General features: G+C 38.1%; 1 protein-coding gene across 1 annotated transcript; it reads right to left on the reverse strand.

Annotated features, from left to right (window-relative positions):
• Window positions 1-5,014: 5,014 nt before the first annotated feature.
• Window positions 5,015-9,201, reverse strand: LOC107811650 (putative disease resistance protein RGA3). The gene is made up of 2 exons (XM_016636613.2): window positions 5,515-9,201; window positions 5,015-5,412 (listed from the first exon to the last, which is right to left on the reverse strand). The coding sequence occupies exon 1, from the start codon at window positions 8,741-8,743 to the stop codon at window positions 5,543-5,545; it is 3,201 nt and encodes a 1,066-aa protein (XP_016492099.2). The 5' UTR covers window positions 8,744-9,201; the 3' UTR covers window positions 5,015-5,412; window positions 5,515-5,542.
• Window positions 9,202-12,080: the final 2,879 nt, after the last annotated feature.

The following is a 12,080-nucleotide window of genomic DNA, read 5'->3' on the forward strand; positions in this document are numbered from 1 at the left end:
TTTACAGATAGTGCTTAACACATATTTAAGACTTGTATCGGGCGTCAAAACCAAAATACGAGCCCGATACCTATATTTTCTAACTCCTTTTCATTTCAAATTTTCATATCAAATTTCAGATAAACAATTTCTTTCAAAAATTCATTTCTCGGGCTTGGGACCTCAAAATTTGATTCCGGGCACACGCGCAAGTCCCATATTTTTCTACGAACCCTCCGGGACCTTCGAATCACAGGTCCGGGTCCGTTTACCCAAAATGTTGACCGAAGTCAATATTATGCATATTAATACCAAAATTCATCAAATGTTTCACGTAATTCACAAATTCTAACATAAAAACTTTTCAGCTATGCGCCCGAACTTTGCACGCTAATCGAGGCAACTAAAAGCGAGGCTTTCAAGGCCTCGAGAGCACGGAACAAGGAAGAATTACGGTGATGACCCCTTGGGTCGTCACAGTATGCTCTGTGGTTGCAGCTTAGTCTGATCTTTTACATCAGAAAGGAAATAATCTTGATTTGTGTCGTCAACTATTAAATAATATTTCTGTCAAATATGGGAGACAATAAACAAGAAGAATCTACATCAAATGTCAACAATACGTCATCATTGGCATCTTCGCTTATGACAAGAATTGTGTCAAATGCGAAATTTGCGGTAGAAATATTTGACGGGTGCGGACATTTTGGGATGTGGCAAGGCGAGGTTTTAGATGTCCTTTTTCAACAAGGGCTAGATCTGGCCATTGAAGAAAAGAAACCAGATGTTATTGGAGAAGAAGATTGGAAGATTCTCAATCGTGTTGCTTGCGGTACCATTCGATCCTACCTTGCTAGAGAGCAGAAATATCCATACACAAAGGAAACTTCTGCAAGTAAATTATGGAAAGCACTGGAGGATAAATTTTTGAAGAAAAACAGTCAAAATAAATTGTACATGAAGAAGAGACTGTTTCATTTCACCTATGTTCCTGGTACCACGATGAATGAACATATCACCAGTTTCAATAAGTTGGTCACAGATTTGCAAAATATGGATACAACTTATGATAATGGTGACTTTGCCTTGATGTTGTTGGCGTCACTTCCTGATGAGTACGAGCACCTTGAAACTACTCTACTCCATGGAAATGACGAATTTTCTCTCAGAGAAGTTTGTTTGGCTTTGTACAGCTATGAACAAAGAAAGCGAGAAAAAAAAAGGGCGGAGAAGGAGAAGCACTATTTGTGAGGGGTCGTCCTCAAAATCAAACGAGGACAAAGAAGGGAAGATCCAAGTCAAGATCCAGACCCAGCAAAGATGAATGTGCCTTTTGTCGAGAAAAAGGGCACTGGAAGAAAGACTGTCCGAAGTTGAAGAATAAGGCCAAACATAACAATGGAAAGGCCATTATAGATTCAAATGTAGCTGATTGTGATTCAGACTTCTCATTAGTTACAACAGAGTCATCAATATCATCAGACATATGGTTGATGGACTCGGCTTGTAGCTATCATATGTGTCCCAACAGGGACTGGTTTGTGGAATTTCAAGAAGGAGAATATGGAGTCATCCACACAGTGGATAACAGCCCTCTTACCTCATATGGCATTGGTTCAATACGATTAAGGAATCATGATGGAATGATCAGAACACTAACAGATGTTCGATTTGTACCGGATTTGAAGAAGAATCTCATCTCTGTAGGAGCCCTAGAATCAAAAGGGTTCAAAATCATTGCAGAAAATGGAGTGATGAGAGTATGCTCCGGTGTACTAGTGGTAATGAAGGCTAATCGGAAGAATAATAATATGTACCGCTATCGTGGCAGTACAGTTATTGGAATAGCAATAGGGACATCCAGTGACGACAAAGAGGCAGAAGCAACCAAGCTATGGCACATGCGCTTGGGACATGCTGGAGGAAAATCCTTAAAAACTCTATCAGATCAAGGATTGTTAAAAGGAGTAAAGACTTGCAACTTGGAGTTTTGTGAGCATTGTGTCAAAGGGAAACAGACAAGGGTTAAATTTGGTACATCGATCCATAATACTAAAGACATTTTGGATTATGTACACTCTGATGTTTGGGGTCCTTCCAAAACACCTTCATTGGGTGGGAAGCACTATTTTGTAACCTTTGTTGATGATATTTCCCGAAGAGTGTGGGTGTATACAATGAAAGGCAAAGATGAAGTGCTGGGAATTTTTCTCAAATGGAAGACGATGGTGGAGAATCAAACAGGCAAGAAGATCAAGTGTATTCGCACAGACAATGGAGGTGAATACAAAAATGATCATTTCAATAAGGTCTGTGAAAATGATGGCATCGTCCGACACTTCACTATTAGACATACACCACAACAGAATGGAGTGACAGAACGTATGAACCGGACCTTGCTGGAGAAGGTACGGTGTATGTTGTCCAATGCTGGCTTGGGCAAAGAATTTTGGGCTGAGGCAGTTACATATGCATGCCACCTCATTAATCGCTTACCATCTACTGCTGTTGATGGCAAGACACCATTTGAAAAATGGTATGGAAAGCCTATTGTATATTATGACTCTTTGCACGTGTTTGGCCAACTGCATATTATCATGTGACAGAGTCAAAATTAGATCCAAGGGCAAAGAAGGCTATTTTTATGGGAATTACTTCTGGAGTCAAAAGATATCGCTTATGGTGTCCTATGACAAAGAAAGTAATATTCAGCAGGGATGTTACCTTTGATGAATCTGCGATGGTAAATAAGGTAACAAAAGATACCAAACAAAATAAAGGTGTTTCTAAGCAGGTGGAGTTTGAGGGAAAATTTATTTTTCCTACACAAGAAGCAGAGGAGGAAACAAATGAAGATTACCCTCTAGAAGGAGAGCCAGTAGAGGAGATTCTAACTCAGGAACCTCAACAACAACTTGAATCAATAGCAACCAGTAGGCCAAAAAGAACAATAACGAAACCTGTTCGTCTCATAGAGACGGTTGCTTGTGCAACCTCAATTGTAGCTGATGATGTTCCTACCACTTATAAAGACGCTGTCCAAAGTTTAGAAGAAGATAAGTGGAAGATTGCCATGAATGATGAAATACAGTCCCTTCATCAGAACAATACATGGAGATTGACCAATCTCCCGAAGGGAAAGAAAGCAATTGGGTGCAAATGGGTATTTGCAAAGAAAGAAGGATTTCCTAACCAAGTAGATGTTCGCTACAAAGCAAGATTGGTGGCCAAAGGATATGCTCAAAAGGAGGGAATTGATTACAATGAAGTGTTTTCTCCAGTTGTAAAACATTCCTCCATTAGAATTATGTTGGCTTTGGTAGCACAATTGGATTTGGAACTAGTTCAGATGGATGTAAAAACTGCGTTTTTACATGGAAACTTGGAGGAGGAAATCTACATGACTCAGCTAGAAGGATTCAAAGTTGCTGGAAAAGAAAATATGGTGTGCAAACTTGAAAAATCGTTGTACGGATTGAAACAATCTTCTAGACAATGGTACAAGCGATTTGACGAGTTTATGTTGCGGCAAGGGTACAAGAGAAGCAAATACGATCATTGTGTGTATTTGCACAAGCTTAAAGATGGTTCCTTTGTATATCTTCTCCTATATGTTGATGATATGTTGATAGCTTCCAAGAATTCGGAAGAAATTAATAAGTTGAAGATTCAACTGAAGAAGGAGTTCGAGATGAAGGATTTGGGTGAGGCAAAGAAAATTCTTGGCATGGAGATAATTAGAGATAGACGTTCAAAGAAACTCTGTTTATCTCAAAAGGAATATTTGAAGAGAGTACTTCAACGTTTTGGCATAGATGACAAGACTAAGCCAGTTAGTACTCCACTTGCTTCCCATTTTAAGCTAAGTACTACTATGTCGCCAATGGATGAAGTTGAACGAGAGTATATGTCAAATGTACCATACGCAAATGCTGTTGGTAGCTTGATGTATGCAATGGTTTGCACAAGGCCTCACATTTCACAAGTTGTTGGAGTTATTAGCAGATATATGCACAATCCAGGGAAGAAGCATTGGCAAGCTGTGAAGTGGATTCTACGGTATATTCATAATACTGTAGATGTCGGATTAGTTTTTGAGCAGGAAGACAATCAGTCTGTCGTTGGATATTGTGACTCAGATTTTGCGGGTGATCTGGACAAACGAAGATCAACTACTGGTTATGTGTTTACTTTTGCAAAGGCACCAGTTAGTTGGAAGTCTACTTTGCAGTCAACAGTTGCTTTGTCTACAACAGAGGCAGAGTACATGGCTATTACAGAGGTTGTAAAGGAGGCAATTTGGCTTCAAGGATTGCTAAAGGAGCTTGGTGTTGAACAAAAAGGTATCACAATTTTTTGTGATAGTCAAAGTGCTATTCAATTAGCGAAGAACCAAGTTTATCATGCAAGGACGAAGCACATTGATGTTTGGTATCATTTTGTACGAGAAATCATAGAAGAAGGTGGAGTCACGGTGAAGAAAATTCATACTACAGAGAATCCTGATGATATGCTGACAAAGGTGATGACTGCGATCAAGTTTCAACATTGTTTGGATTTGATCAACATTGTTGAACACTGAAGATTGAAGATGAAGACACAACCAAAATTTGTTACCGAGAGAAAATTGAAGATGTGGAATTTTGCCAAGGTGGAGATTTGTTGAATTATGTCAAATTTCCATCCCACATCGGTGGGTTAAGGAGTTGGTGGAAAACTTTTTCCTATAAAAGGAGACTTAATGTTTAGGATTTAAACAAACCTCTCATTTGTCTTCTCATCTGTTTAAGGCATTTGTATCTTCTCTCTTTAGTATTATTTCACTTATATTTTTGGAGTGGAATAAAATATTGGTTGTGTCCGAGGAGTAGGCAAAATTAGTCGAACCTCGTAAATTTTGGTGTTCCCTTTATTATTGTTTTATTGTCTTATTTATTATTTGGTGCCTGTCATAATTTTTGGTATAGTAGTTGTGGCTTATTCACACTATATACATTTGGCTTCCGCAACATATTTAAGGAAAATCAGATCTACACACAAACTTATTCAGAAACCAAATTAAACATATACATTATCCCCTATAAACATCAAGGTGGGAACTAATTGAGAAGTTGCAAAGCTATCTCAACTCAATTTGGAAGTAAAAACAAACAGAGAAATCAAAGAATACAGCAAATAAAGCAGTGTCCACTTTCCTTCAATGGCTAACACACAAAATCAAGAATCATGGATATTGAAGCCTCAGAGCAGTTCTGCAGAAGTGGCAACTCCCAAGAACAGAGTGGAAACGCCAAGTTCCTTCCTTAATCTCATGATTTTCACTTTTCACAAACCAATTCATTTTCCGGGTTTTGAGAAAATGGTGTTCAGCACCTTGACCTTCACCCGCCTTGTTGCGCAAACTCATCCTTCTATCCAAACATTGCTTCAAGCCTTCAACAACGTGACACAATACAATGTTATACACAGTATAAAACAGCACATTATGAGACGACGAGAAATATCAACTCAAACAGGCAGTAAAAAGATAATTACCTCAACATGCAGCCAGTTGCCAAGACTCTTATAGTATGTCAACTCTTGGAATGTGAGCAATCTTAGGCCAGTCCTCTCCTACTTCCTTGTCGCATCTTTGCTTCAGGCTTGATGAAGATCCATGAACAATTAGCATTTGCAATGCTGTGAGAGATCGCATGCCTTCTGGAAAGGATGTCAACATAGGTGAACCATAAATCTCCAATTGATTAAGGGCAATGAGGTCGCCTATCCATTCTGGTATTGTTGTGAAGTTATGACATCCCTGAATCTGTATAGACTTCAAAGTACCCGAGAAATGTTGGAGCCAAACTGGTAGCGACATTAGCTTGTCAAGATTGCTAACATTGAAAGTTGATAAATTCCCCGGGACTTCAAGTTGCATTGCTTCTTCGTTCGACAAATAAAGTAGAGGGCAACACGCTATATATAAAAACTCAAGGGAAGTGAGATGAGTGAGACATGTGGATAGAGAGACCAGATTTCTGCAGTGAGTAATAGACAAGGATTGGAGCGAAGTGAGACTCTTGAACGAATCCTCTGGCATAGTTTCTAGGCCCTCGATAGAATCAGGAGGTGGGCAAAGAATCTGGTTCAATATCTTCTCACTTATTTCCCCCAAATAAAGATACTTTAAGGAAGGGAAGTAACACTCATATGTAGGAGAATTTGATGGTAGCATGAATTTATCATCACCTTCAAGATTCCATAGTACAAGATTTTCGAGAGAAGGCAATCGCCATAATGGTGGGAGCTTTTGGCATTTACAACAACTCGTGATATTTAGATAAACAAGCTTGGGTAGCAAAAAGCCAAGATTATCAACCATCAACCAACTTGGGAACCTTGATCCACTATAATATTGTATTTTCAAGCTTTCAATGTTTTGGTGCGGCTGCAGGGCCTCCAACATTATCAGATCAGCTCCAGTATCATCCTCTTGATTTCCATATTCGAACTCTACGGACAGCTCCTGAAGATGTTTCATTCTTTTCACTACATCGGTAGGTATTCTTTCTCCAATTACACTGGCTCGTCCCATGAACTTAATGTGTAATCTATTTCTGAGATCAGCAAGGCCCTTTAATTCATTCAACTTGTCACTTGCCAAACCAGATATACAACTTTCTTTGCCTACAACAAAACTTGTCAATGTCCGTAGAGATGTCAATTGGCCAATTCCAGGTGGCATATCTTCCAATGAATAGCAATCATCAAAATCCAAATGCGTGACACTTGACAACTGCCACAGTCCTGGTGGAATATGGGTTAATGCATAGCACTGCGTACATACCAAACGTCGAAGGCTCACCAATCTCCAAATATCTCTTGGCAATTTTTTGAGATTAATGCAATTAACCAACTTTAAAACTTGTAGATTATGCAATTTTGTGATGGAATTTGGTAAAGTAACAATGCTTATACAGGAAATAGCAAGATATCTTAGATGCTTCAGTCCACCTAAAGATTGAAGCAGAAATTTTATCTGCACGTGACGTAGATCCAGAACGCGTAAACATTCAAAACTTGCAAGCATTCTCTCTAACGTTGAATTGCTTATGAAAACGTATTCAGACCCATTTAGGTAAATAAATGTCCGCAATTTCATATGCTTCGCATAGGAGGGTTTGGGAAATGCCATTGAACCATTAATCTGGAATAAACAAGATGCATAGAGAGTTTGTTCAGGGAGGACAATCTCTGCATCTTCTGTTTCAGTGATACTGAAAACCTCCCCATCTGCAACTTCTTTAGCAAGATCATGAATAAGATCGTGCATTTCGTAAAACTGCGGAAATGATTTGTCTTCTTCAGTTTCTTGAAAGAATGACCTTCTTAACAAATCAATGAAATATGAATTTGCAATGTCCTCCACATTGTCTCTGTTGCTAGTAGTTGATTGTATAAAGCCTTGAGCGATCCACATATCAATCAAATCAACTCTATCAATTAGGGAATCCTTTGGAAAGAGGGAACAATATGCGAAGCATATCTTTAGATGGTGAGGAAGGTGATTGTAGCTCAATCTCAAAATGGCCATGACACTGTCGCCTCCTCGTGTGATACTTGACAAATCTTGATTCATGAAATATATCCATTCATCCTCAGTTCTTTTTAGGCGTAGTAGGCTTCCTACTGACCTTATTACAAGAGGAACTCCTCCACACCTCTTCACAATTTTCTTTCCTATTTCCACCAAACTCGAATTTTCACTCTCTTTGTTACACTCAAATGCCATTTTTTCAAACAATGCCCATGCCTCTTCTTCTGAAAGGTCCCCTAATTTATGTTGGTGAATACTTCCTGAAACTTCAGCAACTACATCTGAACGAGTAGTTACTAAAATCTTACTTCCCTTAGCTCCACCAATCAACATATTTTTCAATGTCGACCATTTCAAGGCATCTTCGTTCCACACATCATCGAGCACCAGTAGATATTTCTTCCCATCAAGCATTTCTCGAAGTTGTTTTTGCACTGCATCTAGTTGAAGGCAATTAGCCTTCCCCCCTCCTGCAGATTCGATGATTTTTTCTGCAATCACTTTCACTTCAAAAACGTCTGAAACACAAACCCACAATCTTTTCTCAAATTTTACCTGAACCATTTCACTATTATACACCAATTGCGCGAGAGTGGTCTTTCCTAGTCCACCAAGGCCAACAATCGATATAACTGCAACATTCTCATTTACCTCAGAATCCATAAGAAAATCTAGAATTTTCGTTCTATCATCATTCCTTCCAATGACTTCTCCATCAGGCACAAATGAATAAGTCTCTCTATCCAAATTAGACTCAAGAAGCAAAGGTTGCCTCCTTTCAACAAGGTTTAAGTAGGCCTTATTTTTTGCAATTACATCTAGATTTTCTCGAATGGCCTTGAGACGCTTACTTATCTTAAGATTATAAAGCACAGGATTTGACTTTGAGAAGAAGATGCTTACATTACTCACCAATTTTCGATGTGTCACTTCAGTGGCAAAGTCATCCAAGAGATCATCAGCCTCAAAGAAAACTCTTTTAAGTTTCCTTATCCAATCCCTCACCTCGTGGCTACTCTGCTGCTGCTCCTCCGCGTCAATTAGTACAGCTTGGATTGAAGAAACTGTACCAGAAAGCTTGCGAAGCTCATCGCTTAGTCCCCAAATTGATCCTACTTCTTGAACTGCAAGAGAACCCAAGTTTTTCAAGATCTCAGCAGCAAGCCCGTAAAGAATTTCAGCCATGATGAGAAAGTAATATGATTTGAAGATCAACAACCTTTTTTTTTTGCAAAATAGTTGAAGTCTTTTGTATTAGAAGTTGCCTTTATCTAATACTACAAATACAGGCACAGTAAAGGAATCTTCTTTTTCCCAGACTGAGCTATCCTTTTCTTGTTTATGGCTCCTTCATGTACTTTTCTCCTTAAATTCTAAAGAGCACAAAATCAAACTTCCCCATTATGGAGTTGGAATCATTACTATTTCGGTTTTTTAACGAAGGAGCGGATACGGAAAAATCTCCTATGTATTTAATTTCGTACTTTACAAATACTACAAACTACATACAAATACAAACACAGTAAAGGAATCTTCTTTTTCCCAAAACTGAGCTATCCTTTTCTTGTTTATGACTCCTTCATTCATGCGCTTTTCTCTTTAATTCTAAAGAGCACAAAATCAAACTTCCCCATTATGGAGTTGGAATCATTAGAAACTAGATGGGCTTTTGGCTTAAGTTCAGTCATGCCTTCATTGTATGTAAGATTTTAGTTGGGGGAAGAAGAGTTTGAGGAAATGACCAAAAAAGAGATATGAATTTAGTCACAAAATAGGTTCATTTCTTTTCAAGTGATTGGAGCTAAAACTTTGTGACGGTGGGATATAGTCGGGCCATTATTTAACCAGCTGTTGGTCATATATTTTCAAATTTATTTTAAAAAAATCTGATATAGGTGAAATTTGGTTTGAAGATAAAAATTTGTTTGGATATAATTTTTCAAAACATATTTTATTTTTTAAAAAAAACATTAAATGTGACTTATACCCATAAGTTCTAAAATCTATCAAAAATACCAAACAAACAAACGTGCTAATCATATATAACCTTGATCGATGCCATGCATTATTATTATTATTATTATTATCACAAACCATGGTCTTGAACGTAGATAAGTTTGGCACGAAATTATCATTTTTACAATGAACTATATAATACACTATCCTAAAGCCATAACATGATATTTGACACGACCCAAATTTCCCTACGTAGGATATTGTGACTGCACCTAGTCTCTAAGACTAGGTAAGCCTAACAAATATGCGAAAATAACTGAAATAATAATTAAAAACTCGAAACTCAACAACTGATATAAGGAAAAATCTTCATAACTCAGTACATATGCAATTTGCCTAAAACCCGGCGAAATATAAGTCACAAGCTCTATGAAGTGATACTGAACATCTCTATACACAAAAGTCTAATAAAGGATAAGGAAATAAAAATAATCTAGGTAGAAAGGGACTCCAAGGCCTGCAGACGTCGACAGATATACCTTGAAGTCTCCACGTACGGACTTAGGTCACTAATGCCTGGTCTGGTAGGAAGTACCTGGATCTGCACAAAAAGATTTACAGAAGCGTAACATGAGTACACCACAACGGTACCCAATAAGTGACAAGCCTAAACTCCATAGAGTAGTGACAAAGTCGGGTCAAGGCCTTACTAGAATAAATAAAAAGACTGAACAAGTGTAATGCATCGTAATAATACCAGTAATAAAATTTAAACAACAAATGGCATTTCAAGGTTGGCTACACGAAACTAAAGCAATTTATTGCAGTACAAAGAAAATAATTAATAATATACTAAGGAAACAACAACCAAGGATAGGTGCAAAAATGGAGAAATGCCAACAAGAGTCACTATCGAGGTACCGTCTCGCAGTCTCAAATCACAAAAATAAATCACAATTATTTTTTATATCACCGCAGGAGCCTTTACATTTAGTTTTTTTTTTAAAAAAAAATCATTTTTCCGAAATAGTATCCCGTGTTTTAGCCCACCTTATCGCACCGCATGACTTTTAGTCGCTCCCCTACTAGCCATGCGTATCATGCCTGCTTTATCTCACCACATGCGTTTCAACCCCAACTCTTATACCACCGTATGCGTATCAGTATCATAACATTTCACAAATCGCACCTAAAGTGCTCAAATATCACAACTTGCCAAAGAAATCAACAATTTTGCATGACTCGGGAACTACAGGCAAATACTTTATTTTGACTAGTGGTAAAAACAAATTTGCTAAGATGCTAGAACGTATTCGGGGCGAGGAAAAAAGTAGGAAACTAAGGAGACCAAAAGGTCTCGAGGTTCTGTAGAATTCGGCAGATTCTTCTTTGCAGTTATAACACATTATGGCGGAGGCTTGGGCGGTCGACCAGCCGAGACTGCATTTTCGAATACTCGTTGTGCTCCAATTAATCAGGACACTCATGTGGGACAGTCATCTTTTAATGCACCGCTGACACGGGATTTCCTACAATAGTAATTCAGTTATTCGACATAGACTCAGTATGAGAAGCTGAACCGCAAGTGGGTTGTTTTGAGTGTGGTGATGCTAGGCACATCATGAGAAAATATACGAGACTTGTGAGAAACCTATTTCATCAGAACACACAGGCCACGTACTCCATTACAATTACTACTCTACCTACACTATCAGTTAAGGGTGGAGGATAAGCAGGTAGAGGGCACCTAAGAGGTGGGGGCCCATCCCATTGATATATTTGCTATGGTATGGCAGAGGTCGCTACACCAGATACTGCCATTACAAATACGATCTCGAGTTATTACAAAGTAACAATTTCATTAACTTGATTCGGTTCTGAGTAGCAAGGCAAATCCTCCTAATATTCTCCACTCATGAGTGAGTTTCTTAATCCTAAAATCTACTTATATGAATACTCGTGTTGGGAGATGTTATGGAGATAGCTATGTTCATCATTATGTGTTGGTCACTAAGAATAGTGTTGAGGCTAAAAGTAACTTTTGTTAATCATTTCGATGAGTTTGATGTAATTTCTAAATAATTAATTGCAATTGTGCATTATATTCCCTATCGATATGAGGGTTCTTTATATGTTGTGATTTTGTTTAATGGAAATTATTTAGAAGAAGAAAGGAAGGAAATGGAAAGTTTCAGTTGGCACAATGTGCATATTACCTGTGTACGTCTAACGACGAAATCCTCGTACTTTTATATGATGTAAAATATTAAATCGGGCTCCCAGCTGCGGTGGATGTTATATAAGGACGAGGTCCTTGTGGTGAAAAGTTTGTGTTTAAATTATCCCTTTGTGAAATTAAAATTTGTAATATAGTACTTATTGGGAGACATTCCTATGAGGCTTATTTGAAAATTCTTGTATGAATATCTTTGTGCATAATTTGCCAAATTGTATTGCAATTAATTAGTTTCAGCCTATGAGGTGAGTGCCAAGTGGCGTAAAATGTGACTCGTTAATTCAGGTAAATAATTATGAGGTATTCATGCCTCGTGCCTTGTTGTCAGTA

The sequence above is a fragment of the Nicotiana tabacum genome, chromosome 7, assembly GCF_000715075.1.
Source record: "Nicotiana tabacum cultivar K326 chromosome 7, ASM71507v2, whole genome shotgun sequence".
In the NCBI taxonomy this organism is placed as follows: Eukaryota; Viridiplantae; Streptophyta; class Magnoliopsida; order Solanales; family Solanaceae; genus Nicotiana; species Nicotiana tabacum.